Genomic DNA, 19,365 nt, shown 5'->3' on the forward strand with positions numbered 1-19,365 from the left:
TACTTCTTTCTCTTTCAGTCTCTCTCTCTTTCGCTCTCTTTATTTCTCACTCTTTTTCTCTCTTTCCTCTCTTTATTTCTTTCTCTCTCTTTTCTTTACTTTTTTCTCTTTCAGTCTTTCTTTCTTTCTCTTTCTCTCTATTTCTCTCTATTTCTTTACTTCTTTCTCCAGTGTTTCTCTCTTTCTTTCTCTTTCTTTTCTCTTTCTTTACTTCTTTCTCTTTCAGTCTCTTTCTTTTTCTCTCTCTTTATTTCTCTCTCTCTTTTCTTTCTCTCTTTCTATTTCCTATTTCTTTACTTCTTTCTCTTTCATTCTCTCTCTCTTTTGCTCTTTCGCTCTTTCACTCTCTTTATCTCTCTCTTTTTCTCACTTTCTCTTTTCTCTCTCTCTATTTCTTTCTCTCTCTTTTCTTTACTTTTTTCTCTTTCAGTCTTTCTTCTTTCTTTCTTTCTTTCTTTCTTTCTTTCTTTCTTTCTTTCTCACCGTTTCTCTTTATTTCTCCCCCCCCTCCCTTCTTTCAGCTCCATGCTTCACATATCCCTTTCTTGTAACAGCTCCTATCTCCTGGAAATCGAGATATCTGAAGAAAATAAAATTAGCGTCATCGGATAACAAAATCAAGCTAACCCCCTAAGGGAGAAGACAAGGCTCCAGATGTATTTAGCTCTTAAGATGGAGGGAGGCGAACCAGACAAAAAGAACGTGTGCTCGCTAAACTGTCTCTCTGAGATCTAATAAAGAAAAATGGGAGAACGAACTAAAGACTGAAATGTAATAAGAAAGAGAGGTTTTGCAGAGCAGCCCTAGAGATCATGCTCCAATGATGCCGAGCTCCATTTATGGGGCTTTTTCAGCCAAGTGGCACAATGGAGATCAGAGGAGGTGGGTTAATTAAACAAGATGGCGTCAGCCGCTGCAGCTGAGAATTCTGGGAGTTGGCTGGCTGGAGAATTCTGGGAGTTGAAGTCCACAGGTCTTCAAATTGCCAAGGTGATTCACCCCTGGCTTAAAGAACGTGATAAACTCCTCTTAACTGCTCTGGCTATAGTTGGCCAAACAAACTGTGATTAAACAAACTCAGCTCAAAGTACACATTCTCCAGAACTAAAAAAAAAAAAAGTCTCACCTTCTTCGGATCCATGTTAAATTTTTTCCTTCCCATTGCAACCTGCTTATTCCTTTGAGTAGCTTTGCTGTCAGTTTGGAGGGAAGAGAGGCGAAAAAGGAAAGCATTAGAACAAACATGTATTTCCACAATTAAATTGAAGGCGTTATTTACGGCCGTGGCACGACAAAACCGCGCTCGACTAAAGCGCGCCCGATTAAACCACGTCGCTGACGTCATCAACAGGGCAACAACAGCAAGCACGGAGAAAGAAGGGCGCTTTAAATAGCGCTTTGAAAGCAAGCCGATTCAAGTTAAGGTAAGGGTTAGGTTTAGGGTTAGGTTTAGGGTTAGGTTAAGGGTTAGGGTTAGGGTTAGGGTTAGGTTAAGGGTTAGGGTTAGGTTTAGGGTTAGGTTAAGGGTTAGGATTAGGTTTAGGGTTAGGGTTAGGTTAAGGGTTAGGTTTAGGGTTAGGTTTAGGGTTAGGTTAAGGGTTAGGTTTAGGTTTAGGAGTTAATTTTAGGTTTAGCGTTTACAGCGTGCTTCTGTCTCCGCGCTGTTGTCGCACTGTGATGACGTCAGCTACGCGGTTTCGTCGAGCGCCCTTTAGTCGAACGCGGTTTTGTGGTGGAACCATTTACGGCAGCCTGGCATCCGATGGAGCCAACCAAGGGCCTACATCCTAGCCGGATAACCCTCCTCGTGGCTTAACATTGTTATTAACTCAAGAGGAAAATCAAAAGTAGCTTTGGCTTGATGGCAAGGAGCCATACATGACATTTTAATATTCTGGAGCCAGGAATTATAAAGTTTGAAACCGCAAACCAGTTCAACTGGATTCATTCAAGGGAACGGATGGAATAATATGGATGCCAATAAGCGTTTAGGACTTCTGCTTTGCTAGCACAATCCCACAACTAAAACCATTGAAGAGGCTTGATAAACAAACCGAGAAAGCTGTGTGCCAAAAACGCCGTGAGAATTGCTGGCATCGTGCCAGCGGCAGGATTCAAGTCTTTATCTAGCTCAACCTTCAAACAGTCGATGCCGAGAGACCTCGACCGTCACATCTTGAAGACATTTCAGCCACTCGGGGTCCAGACGCATTAAAAACAACACACTCTGAATAAAGGGGGTTGTCTCTTTTATTCCGCCCACCCCCAACATTTATGTTTTTGTTTGCTAAGATCCAAGTAGCGGCTATAGGATATAAAACCCTTTTTAAATTTATTCCTCCTCCGGGTACAGAAAAGCATGTATCTGGCAGCTAAGGAAAAAAAAGATTGTACAATAAATTGAATAAACAAAGTGATGCCATGCGAATGTCTACATTTATGGACGGCAGAAAAGTTCCTGCTAGCAAATAGGAATATTTGTAGCTCAAGATTGAAATGGGGGGTCCTTGGTGCTCTTGCAGATGTTTCATTACCAAACTAGGTAACATCATCAGTGCTAGAAGGGAGATGTTTGCAGAGAGGAGGAGGAGGGGGAGGAGGAGGAGGAGGGGGAGGGGGAAGAGGAGAACGATGACAAAGACTGTGGGTTCTCTAGCCTTGATTTTTTATTTATTACCCAACTAGATAATACTATCAGTGCTAGGAGGGAGTGGGATTTGCTCTCTGTTTATATACTAGTGGCTGTCCCGTCACGCGTTGATGGGACAATCAAGGTCTTACCAACTCAGACAAACCATAAAACTATAAACAACGGCCTAATCAAGTAACCAACACTCCCACTAGCACTGACAGGGCAAGCCACCTGTGTATAAACAGAGAGAAAACCCCACTCCTTCCTACTAGTACTGATGCTGTTACCTAGTAGGATCTGTGTGTGTTCCAGCAGAACTCTGGAATGCCTCAAGCAATTTCAACCAATCTTGGTACACAGATGGCTTATTCTCTGGAAACAAATACTGTGCGGGAAAGACACCCCTAGCATCCCCCGGGGTGTGTGTTCTGTTAAGATACAGCCTGTTGTGCCTTAAAATGGCTTCTACCGTACTGCCTTAAAATGGCTTCTACCGTACTGCCTTAAAATGAGTTCTACTGCACAGCGCTGTGGAGTTGCCACGGTAACGGCGTTACAGTACTCCACAAGGGGGCTCCCTCTTATAAGGGGGAAAATCCAACATTAGAAATTATGTTTGGTCTGGATATTTGTGAATGTTTAATAAAGGATTGGGATAAACAAATACCCAGGCAACGCCAAGTTAACAACTAATAATAAATATATTTCCCGTAAAACCCTGCAAGCTGAACCAACTCACCTTTCCTCCACGCTGGTCAGGTGATCGATCTCAGTCATAACTTCTGCAATCTCAAATTTTAACCTCTGTAGAAAGGAACACAAGTCAGTTTACCTTCGCGAGGGTTGTGGTTGTGTCGCTTTGGTGTCGGTGGCTGTGTCTTGTTCCTTATTTGTAAATCTAACTCTTTTTTTGTTTTTCTTGGTTTATTGTTATTTGGGAGGGAATTGTGTTGTGTTTTATGTTAGATACCCTATTGTAAGCCACATAGAGTAATTTAGGAGTAGGACAATGGCTAAATCAAAGAGATCAAATCAAAATAATGAAATTAAAGGAGAAATTGCACCTGTGGGATAGCATATTTGTTCATTTTTTTAAAAGGAATTTTTAAAAATATGTGTTTTACTAGCTGGATACCCGTGCTCCGCTATGAAACTATGTGATCGGGCTTGATAAATCGACACTTATAGCTTGAAAATTAATAAGTAGTTATGATCGGCTTCTCCTCTTCCCCTTCTCTCCCTCAGGCTGGCCCCATTGATCCTCTCATATCCCCTTCTCTCCCTCAGTCTTGCTCCATAGAAGCCTATCCTATTTTATCCCATTCTCTCCCTTAGTTTAACTCCTTAGCATAGGAGCATTTTTTCAGGTGGAGAGGGCGAGTAGAATGTCTAAACTCCCAGCCAGCAGGCCAGATGAATCACGTGCTGGCGACGCCCACGTGGCAGTTGGAACAGAATTCTTTTCTGGTGGGGAGGGAGAGTAGAATGTCTAACTCCTTAGTATCAGAGCGTGTTAATAACAAAATATGCTAATTATCTGATGGGCATTTCTAAAAATACTTTCTTAGCGAGCACCTAGAAACCAAGAGGAACATGCGTGCCAAATTTCAAGTTTGTAGGCTTTAAGGTTCTGGAGATTTCGTGATGATTTGTGAGTGGTATTTCACTAGATGAATAGATTTTTTAAATACGCATACGAAAAACTCCTTTATCTATCTGAGCAACGTGTTGTCTGGGTACAGTTAGTTTTGAATAGAGATACAACAATCATCTTAATGATAGTAATCATAATATACATATCAATATTAATCACACAATAATAGTACGATTAGTTTATTCATCTCAGAAAATTTTCAATATATACTTAATTATCTTTTTAAGTCTTTAATTTCTAAACTCTGTTTCCATTAGTTAGCCATTGGTAAAATAGGTCCCAAGTTTAAAAGTATTCCGTTTCTTCCTTTTCTTTTCTTTTAAGCGTTAATCTAATCATTTCAGCACATACTTATATTTTTTATGACACTTTCCTCTGCAGGGATAAAAAAAGAAATGAATTTAGATGCTCCCCAAATCTTGAGATATCTTTACCTGCTTTGTCATTTTATTCATATGACGTGGCAGCCGAATTACCTTCTCTTAGTAGCAATTATTTAAAAAAACGACGTCTTGAGTTGAAAAACCGCAGAACAAATTAAATGCCATATATGGGGAGTCCTCAACTTCCACCTATCCATTTAGCAACCATTACGACGTCACCGAAAGAAATGACCTGCACCAGTCTTCGCACTTAACGACCATCGCAGAATCCCTGCCATCACATGATCAAAATTCAGGCAGGGATTCACTTAACAACCGTGGTCAAAAAGGGGGTATAACTGAGCAATGGCTCACTTAACAACCTCCCTGGCTTAGCGATGGAAATTCTGGCCCCCATTGTGGGCGTACCTCAAGGACGTACCCTGTAATCCAACCCTGGAGACAGGAACGTTGATTAGGAAAGGAAATTGATTACCTCAATATCGTCAATGAGTTCTTTCTTTCTACGACGTATGTTTAAAAGTTCTTCTCTCTCCTCGGCAGACAGATCATCGGGCACTGAAGAAAGAAAGAAAGAAAGAAAGAAAGAAAGAAAGAAAGAAAGAAAGAAAGAAAGAAAGAAAGAAAGAAAGAAAGAAAGAAAGAAAGAAAGAAAGAAAGAAAGAAAGAAAGAAAGAAAGAAAGAAAGAAAGAAAGAAAGAAAGAAAGAAAGAAAGAAAGAAAGAAAGAAAAAAGAAAGAAAGAAAGAAAGAAAGAAAGAAGAAAGAAAGAAAGAAAGAAAGAAAGAAAGAAAGAAGAAAGAAAGAAAGAAAGAAAGAAAGAAGAAAGAAAGAAAGAAAGAAAGAAAGAAAGAAGAAAGAAAGAAAGAAAGAAAGAAAGAAAGAAGAAAGAAAGAAAGAGGGAGGAAGGAAGAAAGAAAAGAAAGAAAGAAAGAAAGGAAGGAAGGAAGGAAGGAAGGAAGGAAGGAAGGAAGGAAGGAAAGGAAGGAGGGAGGAAGGAAGAAAGAAAAGAAAGAAAGAAAGAAAGAAAGAAAGAAAGAAAGAAAGGAAAGAAAGGAAGGAAGGAAGGAAAGAAAGAAAGAGAAAGAAAGAAAGAAAGAAAGAAAGAAGGAGGAAGAAGGAAGAAGGAAGAAGAAAGGAAGAAAGACAAGAAAGAAAGAAAGAAAGAAAGGAAAGGAAAGGAAAGGAAGGAAGGAAGGAAAGAAAGAAAGAAGGAGGAAGAAGGAAGAAGGAAGAAGGAAGGAAGGAAGGAAAGAAGAAAGAAAGAAAGAAAGAAAGAAGGAAAGAAGGAAAGAAGGAAAGAAAGAAAAGGAAGAGAAAGAGAAAGAGAAAGAGAAAGAAAGACACGTTTGTAAACAGATTACTAATGAAACCACTAATATTTTACTAAACATTGTATTAACAGAGAGATACAATCAAGATAAAGTGAGGTACTAATACCCCTCTATAAAGCCTTAGTAAGACCACACCTAGAATATTGCATTCAGTTTTTGGTCCCCGCACTATAAAAAAAGATGTTGAGACTCTGGAAAGAGTGCAGAGAAGAGCAACCAAGAGGATTACGGGACTGGAGGCTAAAACATATGAAGAACAGTTGCAGGAACTGGGCTTGGCTAGTTCTAGTGAAGAGAAGGACCAGGGGAGACAGGATAGCAGTCTTCTAACATTTGAGGGGCTGCCAGAGAGAGGGGGGGGGGGCAAAGCAAAGACCTTAGGTTGGGTTTATTTTCCCAGAAAACACTCGACAATAATTAGCACGCAACTCCATTAAGCGCGCATGTGGGCTCATGCAGAAGCTGCTCACTTAGCTTGAAAAAATTATAAACGCAGATGGCCCTTCCGACTCCATCTATCGCAGAGGCAGAGATAATAAACAGCATTAAATTATTCTACATCAGTGGCACAGGGCGCCCACCGAAACCTTTCCAACTGGAAGTGGGTTGAGTTGTTGTTGGTTGTTGTTGTTTTTTTTTTGCTTGTCTACAAAAAGGCACTTTGAGGAAGCCGAAAAGAAAGACGGTAGCTTTTTTACTTTAATAGACGTAGCAGCTGGAAAAAAAATTAGTTTTTGACAAGCTCCCAGAAGAAGCCCTCCGATCTGTTTTTATTCTGCAACACACAGGGGCTGTAAACCTAAATAAACTCTTGCCAGGAATGGCATCCTTCTCTTTAGTGGTTTATACAGGCCCGGGATGGAGAATCTATGGCATGCGTGCCAGAAGTGGCCTCTCTGTGGGCACATGTGCCAGAAGCTGCTCTTCTGGATTACATTGCACACAATCTTCGCAGGCACCGGAGCACCAGAAAACGGGCCAAAAATGGCCCCAAACCAGGGCATCTTCAGGGCATTTTTTGAGCTATTTTCGGGTAGTTTTCAGGTCATTTTTCGGCCCAAAAAATGGCCTAAAAACAGCCAAAAATGACCCCAAAAATGGCCAAAAAACCAGTCCTACACACGCCAGCCATCTGGTCTTCAGTTTTCTGGTAGTTTTCTTGTGGTTTTCTGGTGCATGTGCAGTACTAAGAAAATGCTTCCACACATGCACAGAAGCAAAAAACAACATGGTGGTGCTGTTGGCGCCGGGGGTGTGGCAGGCTGTGTTAATACCTACTTGGCCGAACCGGTCCGAACTGGTAGGAACCCACTTCTGGCATGCACGCAAGTTCCGTTTTGGGCACTTGGTACCAAAACGGTTCGCCATCACTGATATAGGTCAATGTTTCTCAACCAACTCTAAGATGGGTGGACTTCAATTCCCAGAATTCTCCCGGCCAGTGTGGAATTCTGGGAGTTGAAGTCCAGCCATCTTAAAGTTGGGAAGGTTAAGAAGCATTGATATATATACTTGGTCAAGGGAAAGGGGAGAGAGAGAGAGAGAGAGAAAGAAAGAGGGGCCAGTACTTTTGATGTGAGATTTTTGTGGGGTTTTTTAATTATTATTTGGAAAGGACTGAAGCCATCCCTATAGAAAACCAAACATTTCAGAAAGTGTATGTGTGTGTATATATGTGTGTGTGTGTGTGTGTGTGTTGCATTTGTGCTGATAAATAAATAAAGGGAGACTAGTATAGATCTATTTCAAGCTATTTAACTCTCATCAGCTAGCCATACCCTTACTGCGATTTCAACCTGTGCTGTATTACATATTAAGCAGTTGCGTTAACCACTCAGCCACAAGGTTCTCCTCCTTATCAGCTGAGCCAGGGAAGTAGGTATGTATTTAGTGTCACATATATATATATATGAAGCCATCAAGTTTCATCCAGAGAAATACTGGTTGATGGAAACCACGTTCACCATCCGCAGTACAGCTAGTCCTCAACTTAAAACAGTTCATTTAGTGACCGTTCAAATCCCCACGGCCACTTCATCAAAATTCAGACATTTGGCAACTGACTCATATTTATGATGGTTTCAGTCTCCCGGCGTCACATGATCCCCTTTTGCGACCTCCTGACAAGCAACGTCAATGAAGAAGCCAGATTCGCTTAACCACCGGGTTCCCGACTTAAACCAACTGCAGTGATTCACTTAACAACAAGAAACGTCATAAAACAAAGCAAAACACATTTAACAACTCGCTGGGCAACATGCATTTTTTTGGGGGGGGGCTCAACCGTGGTCGTAAGTCGAGGACTACCTTGCATTCCGGCTAAAAGATACGTTTGCTGACGATATGAAAATAAGCTTCGTGCTTTGAAAAGCTTTTGCCAGAAAGGCTGAACGGGGTGGGCCATTAAACAACATTATTCTAGGGTGGGGTGAATGGAGACCGGTTGGAGTCGTTTCGAACGAAGAGAAGGGGACGTATTACAAATATGCAACTCTTGGGAGCAGCAGAAGGAAAGCTCCTTATGTAAATAAAAGGAGAAATAATATTTTGGCGGCTCATCCCTGAACACACCTTTGATCTCCCAAGGTTTTTATGAGCAAGGATTTGGACACCCATGTCGGACGGCGAGAGGAGAGACGCTTTCTGATTAAGTAGCAGAGACAGGGCCGAGTCAAAAATTATCCCCCACCCACTCGCTGTTTTAATATCTTGAGCAGTAGAAGATTAGCAATCCTTGAGCTGACATGTTTTTTTAAAAGCCAAGAATGATGTAAAGGCAACTCATCATAAAAGCCTAACTGATGAAGGAGGGAGGGAGGGAGGGAAGGAGGGAAGGAGAGGGAGAGGGAGAAAAGTAAAGAAATGGAAAGAGAGAGAGAAAGAAATAGTAAGAGAGAGAGAAAGAGAGAGAGAGAAAGAAAGAGACTGAAAGAGAAAGAGAGAGAGAAAGGAAGGAAGGAAGGAAGGAAGGAAGGAAGGAAGGAAGGACAAGAAGAGGAGGAGGAGGGAGACTGAAAGAGAAAGAAAGAAATGGAAAGAGAGAGAAAGAGAAAGAAAGAAATAGTAAAAGAAAGAGAAAGAGAGAAAGAAAGAGACTGAAAGAGAAAAAAGAGAGAGACAGGAAGGAAGGAAGGAAGGAAGGAAGGAAGGAAGGAAGGAAGGAAGGAAGGAAGGAAGGAAGGAAGAACAAGAAGAGGAGGAGGAGGGAGACTGAAAGAGAAAGAAGTAAAGAAATGGAAAGAGAGAGAAAGAGAAAGAAAGAAATAGTAAGAGAGAGAGAGAAAGAGACTGAAAGAGAAAGACGAGAGAGACAGGAAGGAAGGAAGGAAGGAAGGAAGGAAGGAAGGAAGGAAGGAAGGAAGGAAGGACAAGAAGGAGGAGGAGGAAGACTGAAAGAGAAAGAAGTAAAGAAATGGAAAGAGAGAGAGAAAAAGAAAGAGAGAGAGACTGAAAGAAAGAAAGAAGGGAGACAGAAAGAAAGAGGCTCAGTGGCTAAGACGCTGAGCTTGTAGATCAGAAAAGTTGGCAGTTCAGTGGTTCGAATCCCTAGCACCGCGTCACAGAGTGAGCTCCTGTTACTTGTTCCAGCTTCTGCCAACCTAGCAGTTCGAAAGCAGGTAAAAAATACAAGTAGAAAAATAGGGACCCCCTTTGGTGGGAAGGGAACAGCGTTCCATGCGCCTTTGGCATCTAGTCATGCCAGCCACATAACCACGGAGAAGTCTTCGGACAGCGCTGGCTCTTCGGCTTTGAAACGGAGATGAGCACCGCCCCCTGGAGTCGGGAACGACTAGCACCTATGTGCGGGGGGAACTTTTACCATTCCTCGCCTCAGTGGCTGCACAATTTTCAATAAATTAGCTCTAACTTCAGAGCTACGGCATCAAAGCAAAACCCTTAAGTGCCAATGAGGTTAACTGAATTCTAGCTACTTTAGGGTTCTGTTATCCTGGTTGTGTGTGACCTGCTCTGGTTATTCTTTCCCCAAATTCTTGGATACAAACCACATTTGAAGAGGACAAAGGCAGTCAGTTCACTTCCTGCATTTTGGCCCTGCGCCCAGACTGTAGCTGAACTTGATCTTACACTTATCGTAATGATTTCCATTTTTGAAACGTTAAATCTCCTCCAGTTAAATGTTTGTCCTGCCTCATGCCTCATTACATTCCTGAATGCGTCCCCCAGGACCCCCTGCAAAATCTGCTATGTTCCTTGGCCTGGAAAACATTGGAGAGAGACATGCTCTGCTTAAATTTTAAGAGGAATGAAAATGTCGGAAGGAATACTGTGGCTCAGAGAAGTTATGGCTGGTTTTATAGCAATAGCAATAGCAGTTAGACTTACATACCGCTTCATAGGGCTTTCAGCCCTCTCTAAGCGGTTTACAGAGTCAGCAAATTGCCCCCAACAACAATCCGGGTCCTCATTTTACCCACCTCGGAAGGATGGAAGGCTGAGTCAACCTTGAGCCGGTGAAATTTGAACCGCCGAGCTGCAGATAGCAGTCAGCTGAAGTGGCCTGCAGTACTGCACTCTACCCACTGCGCCACCTCGGCTCTTGTCAAGAAAGTGCTAGCTAAAGCGGTGCAAACATATAAGAAACAGGCAGAGGAACACCAAGTTCCACAATGGCCATTCCAGTTAAGGGAGAAGGTTTGCCTCTCCACAAAATATTTGAGGCTAAAACTCAGCATGAAACGGAGGCCAAAGTTTATGGGATCATTCGAGAGCTTTGCGAGTTGACAAAACTTTTGCAGTTAGTTGCGAAGTCATGTCCAACCCATCGCAACTCCATGGACCACGTTCCCCCAGGCCTTCCTGTCCTCTACCATCCTCTGGAGTCCATTGAAGCTCATGCCGACTGTTTGGGTGACTCCATCCAGACACCTCCTTCTCTGTCATCCCCTTCTTCTTTTGCCCTCCATCGTTCCCAGCATGAGGCTCTTCTCCAGGGAGTCCTTCTTCCTTCTCATCAGGTGGCCAAAGTCTTTGAGTTTCCTCTTCAGGATCCGGCCTTCTAAAGAGCAGCCAGGGTGGATCTCCTCTAGGACTGACTGGTTGGATGGTCTTGCAGACCTTCTTCTTTTGTCCTCCATCGTTCCCAGCATGAGGCTCTTCTCCAGAGAGTCCTTCTTCCTTCTCATTAGGTGGCCAAAGTCTTTGAGTTTCCTCTTCAGGATCTGGCCTTCTCAAGAGCAGTCAGGGTGGATCTCCTCTAGGACTGACCGGTTGGATGGCCTTGCAGTCCTTCTTCTTTTGTCCTCCATCGTTCCCAGCATGAGGCTCTTCTCCAGGGAGTCCTTCTTCCTTCTCATCAGGTGGCCAAAGTCTTTGAGTTTCCTCTTCAGGATCCGGCCTTCTAAAGAGCAGCCAGGGTGGATCTCCTCTAGGACTGACTGGTTGGATGGTCTTGCAGACCTTCTTCTTTTGTCCTCCATCGTTCCCAGCATGAGGCTCTTCTCCAGGGAGTCCTTCTTCCTTCTCATTAGGTGGCTAAAGCCTTTGAGTTTCCTCTTCAGGATCTGGCCTTCTAAAGAGCAGCCAGGGTTGATCTCCTCTAGGACTGACCGGTTGGATGGCCTTGCAGTCCTTCTTCTTCTGCCCTCCATCATTCCCAGCATGAGGCTCTTCTCCAGGGAGTCCTTCTTCCTTCTCATTAGTTGGCCAAAGTCTTTGAGTTTCCTCTTCAGGATCTGGCCTTCTAAAGAGCAGTCAGGGTGGATCTCCTCTAGGACTGACCGGTTGAATGGCCTTGCAGTCCAAGGGACTCAATGCAGGAGTCTTCTCCAGCAACAGAGACATACAAACTAGACATACCCAATTCCAGCAACCGTTCTTTATCATATCTTGGCTTCAGAAAATGGACAGATTAAATCTCATGCCCACATATTGGACAACCTTCTCTTTATCTTCTCACCCCAAAACTTTGGGGAGCCACCTGTTTCACCATCACGGAAGAGCCGTCCAAATTGTCTTGTCGCTTAATCCAGAGGTCATTCCTCCGAAGGAAACCTAGTAAAAAAAACCAGGCGCCTTTTGGAAATTATCCAGGTCATTTGGCTAACGATAAAACCCCCGAAGAAACGAACAGAAGGTGTATCTTGATCTTCCTGAGAGTAAAAACAAATTTGATCAAGATTTACCAAGCATTCTTTGGTAAAAGAGTTTATAGGAAGAGGAACACGAAGAAGTCACACATTTCTCCTAAAGGTCCATTAATGTCTTCCCCAGGTTTGGCAAATATTTGTTTAGCTCTTTGCCAGCCAGGTATCTGAACACTTAGTGGAAAATCTCTTCCTCCCACTTTGAAAAAAAATACAGATTGAAGCTGGGGTTATACGTGCTTCTCGTCTGTTCTTCCCTTACTAATTTTTTTCCCCATCGCACACCACAATCTGTTAACAAACGGGTCTGTAATTTGTGTACTCTGCTGTCGTCTCTCACAAGGCGCTTTTATACCGTGAGTCTAAATGGCTTTTAAAGGACAGAACCCAAAAGTAAACTCGCTTAACAAAGAAGTGATGGATTTGTAAACATACGCGCACGCCGTTTTCAGAAAATAAGAGACCGTCATTCTGTTCCTGGAAACAGATGCATCTTTCCTCACAAACTCCTTTTTTCTGGATTATTTTTAAACGGCGGCATTTTGTTTATAAAAAAAAAACCCACAGTCTTTTTTTCCCTAATGGTCTGTCATTACTAAGTTCTGATTTTGTGATTCGGAATATCAGACTAATAGAGTTGGAAGGGACCTTGGAGGTCTTCTAGCCCAAGCAGGAGACCTTAAACTATTTCAGACAAATGGCTCTCCAGTCTCTTCTTGAAAACCTCCAGTGATGGAGCAACCCATAACTTCTGGAGGCAAGCAGTTCCCCTGGTTAATTGCCCCCCCCCCCGGGTAGGAAATTTCTCCTTAGTTCTAGGTAGCTTCTCTCCTTGATCAGTTTCCATCCATTGTTTCTTGCCTTGACTTCTGGTGCTTTGGACAATAGGTTGACTCAGAATAATAGAATAACAGAATAACAGAGTTGGAAGGGATCTTGGAGGTCTTCTAGCCCAACCCCCAGGAGGCAGGAGACCTTAAACCATTGCAGACAAATGGCTTTCCAATCTCTTCTTAAAAACCTCCAGTGATGGAGGAGTATCCACAACTTCTGGAGATACGCCATTCCACTTGGTCCCTTCCAGCTCTATTCTGAATTGAAAATTGATAATGGCTGTCCAATCTCTTCTTGAAGACCTCCAGTGATGGAGCATCCATAACTTCTGGAGGGAAGCCATTCCACTGATTTAATTGTTCCAACCGTCAGGAGATTTCTCCTTGCTTCTACGTTGCTCCTTTCCTTGTTTTCACCCATTGCTTCTTGTCCTATTTTCTGGTGCTTTGGAAAATAGGTTGAACACCTCCCCCCACCCTCTTCTTTGTGGAAGTCCCTCAAACAGAGGTGGAATTCAGCAGGTTCTGACCAGTTCTGGAGAACCGGTAGTTGAAATTTTGAGTAGTTCGAAGAACCGGTAAATACCACCTCTGACTGGCCTCACCCTCATTTATTTTCTGCCTCCTGAGTCCCAGCTGATTGGGAGGGAATGGGGATGTTGCAGTATCCTTCCCCTGGAGTGGGGAGGGAATGGGGATTTTACAGTATCCTTCCCCTGGAGTGGGGAGGGAATGGAGATTTTGCGGTATCCTTCCCCTGGAGTAGGGAGGGAATGGAGATTTTGCAGTATCCTTCCCCTGGAGTGGGGAGGGAATGGGGATTTTACGGTACCCTTCCCCTGGAGTGCGGAGGGACTGGGGATTTTACAGTATCCTTCCCCTGGAGTGGGGAGGGAATGGAGTTTTTGCAGTATCCTTTCCCTGGAGTGGGGAGGGAATGGGGATTTTGCAGTATCCTTCCCCTGGAGTGGGGAGGGAATGGAGATTTTGCGGTATCCTTCCCCTGGAGTAGGGAGGGAATGGAGATTTTACAGTATCCTTTCCCTGCCATGCCCACCAAGCTACATCCACCAAGCCGTGCCCACAGAACCAGTAGTAAAAAAATATTGAATCCCACCACTGCCCTCAAATATTGGAAAACTGCTATCACGTCACCCCCTAATCCTTCTTTTCATTAGACTAGACATACCCAATTCATGGTGTGTTCTCATCAATTGCCCTGTTGCTTCTTCTTGATTTCCCATGTTCTATGAAGCCGTTCCTATGGTTTATATCAGCCACAGTTTACAGTTTTGTACAGTGAAGGATCCCTACTCTTACCAATTCAGACATGGTGGTTAAACCCAAACTTAGTGCGATGACAAACCGCAGATGTGTTGACAGCAGAACTAGTCCAAGGACTGTGGTTAGTTTTAAACTGTAGATTTAAATGGACACTGGAGATTTAAACTTAGTGAGGGGGAAATATGTAACACACCGCCGCAGGCTTTGAAAAGAAGGATTTCGGTTTTCTGGGGTTGTTTTTACTCAGTAATATTTGATTAGCCGTTCCTCAATTAGTCCCCTTTTGGGGCTTAACAAAAGAAACAAAGATGGAGAATCAACCTCAGGAGAACTCACACAACTCGCAGGCAGATGGAGAAACACCAAATACCCATTTTCTGTATCTGGGAGGATGTCCCAAACATTCAAAAGTCTCACAAGGGTGTTGACCAAGTGTGAGGAGATTTGGACCTAGTTCCTCCACCCTTCTCTTCGAACAAAGCTTGGATAGAAAGGAAATCTCTCTACTTCTATTTAGAATAGAATGACAGAGTTGGAAGGGACCTTGGAGGTCTTCTAGTCCAACCCCCTGCTTAGGCAGGAAACCCTACACCACTTCAGACAAATGGCTATCCAATATCTTCTTAAAGACTTCCAGTGTTGGGGCATTCACAACTTCTGGAGGCAACTTCTGTTCCACTGATTAATTGTTCTAACTGTCAGGGAATTTCTCCTCAGTTCTAAGTTGCTTCTCTCCATGATTAGTTTCCACCCATTGCTTCTTGTTCTGCCCTCAGGTGCTTTGGAGAATAGTTTGACTCCCTCTTCTTTGTGGCAGACCCTGAGATATTGGAAGACTGCTATCATGTCTCCCCTAGTCCTTCTTTTCATTAAACTAGACCAGTGGTGGGTTTCAAAAATTGTTCGAACCTACTCTGTGGGTGTGGCCTCCTTTGCGGGAGTGGCTTGCCGCCCATGTGACCGGATGGGAGTGGCTTGCCGCCCATGTGACCGGATATGAAGATGCCGACGACACTTGTCAGAACCACCTTAAATGACCTCACACACAGCACTGGCATGCATAAGAATATGATGGAAACTTGTTTTTTAAAAGGCATCTTTGGTTTGCGTTAAAACAACTTCAACACACGCAATGTTCTGATTGCACCACAAATGCAGTAGTCATCCTTACCTTTCACAGAGGCACTGAGTTTTATAAATAGGAGCATGATAGTGTAGAATAATCCTATCCAAGGACCAGTGGTGGGTTTCAAAAAATTTTGGAACCTCTTTTGTAGGTGTGGCCTGCTTTCCGGGTCCACTGGTGGAACCTCTTCTAACCGGTTCGGTAGATTTGACGAACCGGTTCTACCGAATAGGTGCGAACTGGTAGGAACCCACCTCTGAACTAGACATACCCAGTTCCTGCAACGGTTCTTCATATGTTTTAGTCTCTAGTCCTCTAATCATCTTTGTTGCTCTTCTCTGCTCTCTTTCTAAAGTCTCAACATCTTTTTTGCATTTTGGCGACCAAAACTGGATGCAGAATTCCAAGCGTCGCCTTATCTTACTTCTGTTCCAGGTATGCTCCAAACAAGAAAATTAAATGAGTCTGCAGTTGTGTGCAAAGTTCACGAGATAAGATACACCCTTCAACAGAAACCACCCCAAGATAAAATGTCCTGAGCTTTGGCTGAAGGACAATTAGCTTTCAGGAGAATCAACTACCCAGATACGGGTGAGGTCATAATATAATGGGCTCAATTTAAACCAAGGAATCGAAGAATGAGAGGTTCGTTATTACCTTCTTAAGAAAAACCTGAATCAAAAAATGCAATCCCTTACCAAGTATATTAATACCACATGTTACTAAAACAGGCAAGGCTCATGGCTTGCAAGGAAAAAACGTAATAACAAAAACATGCAAACCCCCCCCCCCAAATCCACCAACAAAGATTGTTGATATGTCCAAGCGAAAGAATTTCAATTTAGCCCAAAGGAATGAAAAATGTGTTTCCTGAAACAACAATTCTTCTTGTGTCTCAGACATAAGAAAGGTTTTTTTTTTTAAGGTTGCTGCCGCTAAATTTAGAAACTCGGGTCCTGCATTTTCCACACGTTTATCCTATTAGCGCATAGCCTCGAATCTCTTTCAGCAAGAATTCCCTTTTTTTCTCCAAGGCGTATTATTTCTGCAAAGTCCTTTTTACCTTTTGCAGCTCAGAGGGTGCCCAGCGTTTAATAAACCGGCACCAATTTCATAATTTCTTTTCTGCCACAGTTGCTAAGTGAATCACTGCAGTTGTTAAGTGAATCGTGAGGTTGTTAAGTGAATCGTGAGGTTGTTAAATGAATCCATCTCCCTGTCAGGCCTGCATTTATATTCCTTTTTAGAATTTTGGCCTGCCACGCTTTCTCTTATTTCATTATGCTGTTTCTTTAGTATAGTTGATGGGAGGGGGGAATAGAAAGGAGTAGGACTGTGGAATGTATTTTTGTCATTCTTTTCTAGAAGACCAAGGTCATCTTTTATCTCCGCACTTTTTCACCTGACCTGAAGCAGCTGGGTGGAGATGCCAGCGTGGAAGGAGAAGATTGGACCATGTGATGGATTGTGGGTGTGGGGCCAAGATCATGAACTTTTAACTGGGTGGGATTCTGAGGTAATTTCCAGAATTGGGATTACACAGATGTGCTAAGATGTCTGATTTATTAAATTGGAACTTTAAGGATCGTTTTGCCTTGGACTCTGATTTAATTCTACATGATACTTGGAATGCTGATACTCCCCCTGTTTGACTTTGCTTGTCGGAAGCTGTCTGGGAAGGTCGCAAATGGCATACATATGATCCCGGGATGCTGCAACCATTGTAAATATGTTGCTGGTTGCCAAGTTCCTAAATATTTCAGATTTAACAGACCAAATTCAGACCACTAGCAGACCTCTAGTCTCATGACATCATTCTCAAAATGAGCCGAATCAGGTCATTTACTGGATGTAATGATTTCCAAACACACACACACACAGAGGTCATAAAAAGCCATCGTTTGTGCAAAGATGCCATTACAGCACTGAGTTAAATCAGAAATCACAAATTGTCTGATTTAACAGACCGTTGGGAATAACGGACACTGCGAAATGGTCTGCTAAATCCAGGCTCTGCTCCATCACAGTCTGCTAAATCAAGGTTTCTTGCCTAAGCAATGGTGATTGAGTTAATAAGGTATTCTGAGCAAAAACAAAACAACCATTTAAATAGGAGCCAGCCGTGTGCAGCTGCTAAAAAAGCCAACACAATTGCTAGGCTGCATCAAAAGACGGATAGAATCAAGATCACGTGAAGGGTTAACACTACTTTATAAGGCCTTGGGAAGGCCACACTTGGAATACTGCATCCAGTTTTGGTCGCCACGATGTAGAAAAGATGTGGAGACTATAGAAAGAGTGCAGAGAAGAGCAACAAAGATGGTTGGTGGACTGGAGGCTAAAACATATCAGGAACGGTTGCAGGAACTGGGTATGTCTAGTTGAATGAAAAGAAGGACTAGGAGGGACATGATAGCAGTCTTCCAATATCTCAGGGGCTGCCACAAAGAAGAGGGAGTCAAGCTATTCTCCAAAGCCCGTGAGGGTAGAACAAGAAGCAATGGGTAGAAACTAATCAAGGAGGGAAGCAACTTAGAACAGGGGAGAGATTTCCTGACAGTTAGAACAATGAATCAGTGGAACAAAAGTTGCCTCCAGAAGTTGTGAATGCCCCAACACTGGAAGTTTTTAAGAAGATGTTGGATAGTCATTTATCTGAAGTGGTGTAAGGATTCCCGCCTAAGCAGAGGGTTGGACTAGAAGACCTCCAAGGTCCCTTCCAACTCTGTTACTCTATTCTATTAGCAATAGCAGTTAGACTTATATACCGCTTCATAGGGCTTTCAGCCCTCTCTAAGCGGTTTACAGAGTCAGCATATTGCCCCCAACAACAATCTGAGTCCTCATTTTACCCACCTCAGAAGGATGGAAGGCTGAGTCAACCCTGAGCCGGTGAGATTTGAACCGCCGAGCTGCAGAACTAGCAGTCAGCTGAAGTGACTGCAGTACTGCACCCTAACCACTGTGCCACTTCGGCTCTATTCTATTCTATTCTATTCTATTCTAAAACATATCACGGCATAGCACTATGTGAATATAATGGAACCCTTCTCCTGGCCACCAAATGCCACTTTGTGGCTGGATCAACTTCCTCATCCATTGGATGCTGACATTTAGAGTCTGGCCGCAGTGTGTTGCAAACAATGGGGAGGGAAATCTGACTCCTAGCAACTCAGGAGAAACCAAGGTTTCGATTCTCTTCCTCTGCTTGAGAAACAGATCCAACATGTTTCGGTTTTTTTCCACCTTCTGCTTTTCAGCTGGAGGGCGAACATATCGGCCAGATCGCCTGCCAGGGGGAACTCGAGGGAAGAAATAGGGACACTGGATATCCTGATGGAAATGAAACAACCCATCATTGGCACAAGGAGCTTGTTTCACACACAGCAGCAGCATGACTTGCACTGGGCACCCGTCTCAGGTGCGAAGGATGACACTTTAAGTTCCAGTTAAGAATAACTTGGCCAGGGGTCTCGGAGAGTCCCGAACCAATGAAGCGAACTAATTGTCTCCTGCAAACTCCACTCCCCTTTCGCTCCTCTTTTATCTCCTCTGGGAGGGGCCATTCATCATCCACCTGTGGCTTTACTCCCAAGTCGACCCTTGTTCTTTAGCTGCTCCCTTCGTCTGGCAACTGCGCATGAGCATACTGAGAACAGGCTTCAGCTGTTCTTCTGCCTCAGTGGTGTCAGACTCTGAAGGCAGCTGATAACTGTCAGACGGCCCTGGCCCCCTCTCTGCCTCCGACACAGAGCCCTCATCTGAGCCTTCCCCAGACTCCAGGACTGGCCCATCTTCCTCCCCAACCTCCTCACTGTCCGAATCTGCTGGCCATTGGAAGGACACAACAGCCTGTATAAGTTGCGGCCAATATATGATATCTTCCTATGGAGCGCAGCTGTCATTTAGAACTCCAGCCAGAAGAATGAATTCAGAGCAGAGCAAGTGATTTTGAAGGCACCATGGTGGATGGAATGTGCCAATGCTATAATTAGACATAATTAGATTGTATCGCA

At 43.5% G+C, this 19,365-nt stretch overlaps 1 protein-coding gene across 1 annotated transcript in view; it reads right to left on the reverse strand.

Moving 5' to 3' along the window:
• The window catches only part of CYTH3 (cytohesin 3), a 65,857-nt gene that overhangs the window by 23,310 nt on the left and 23,182 nt on the right, over positions 1 to 19,365 (reverse strand). The window contains exons 2-4 of the mRNA XM_087701775.1: positions 5,145 to 5,227; positions 3,372 to 3,436; positions 1,127 to 1,193 (exon numbers count right to left, since the gene is read on the reverse strand). Of these exons, the coding sequence (XP_087557901.1) occupies positions 1,127 to 1,193; positions 3,372 to 3,436; positions 5,145 to 5,227 (215 nt within the window). The remainder of the gene's footprint in view (positions 1 to 1,126; positions 1,194 to 3,371; positions 3,437 to 5,144; positions 5,228 to 19,365) is intronic.

Source organism: Thamnophis sirtalis, unplaced genomic scaffold (assembly GCF_051295495.1).
Source record: "Thamnophis sirtalis isolate CommonGarterSnake01/CBP01778 unplaced genomic scaffold, rThaSir2_p1.2 scaffold_14, whole genome shotgun sequence".
NCBI classification, from domain to species: Eukaryota; Metazoa; Chordata; class Lepidosauria; order Squamata; family Natricidae; genus Thamnophis; species Thamnophis sirtalis.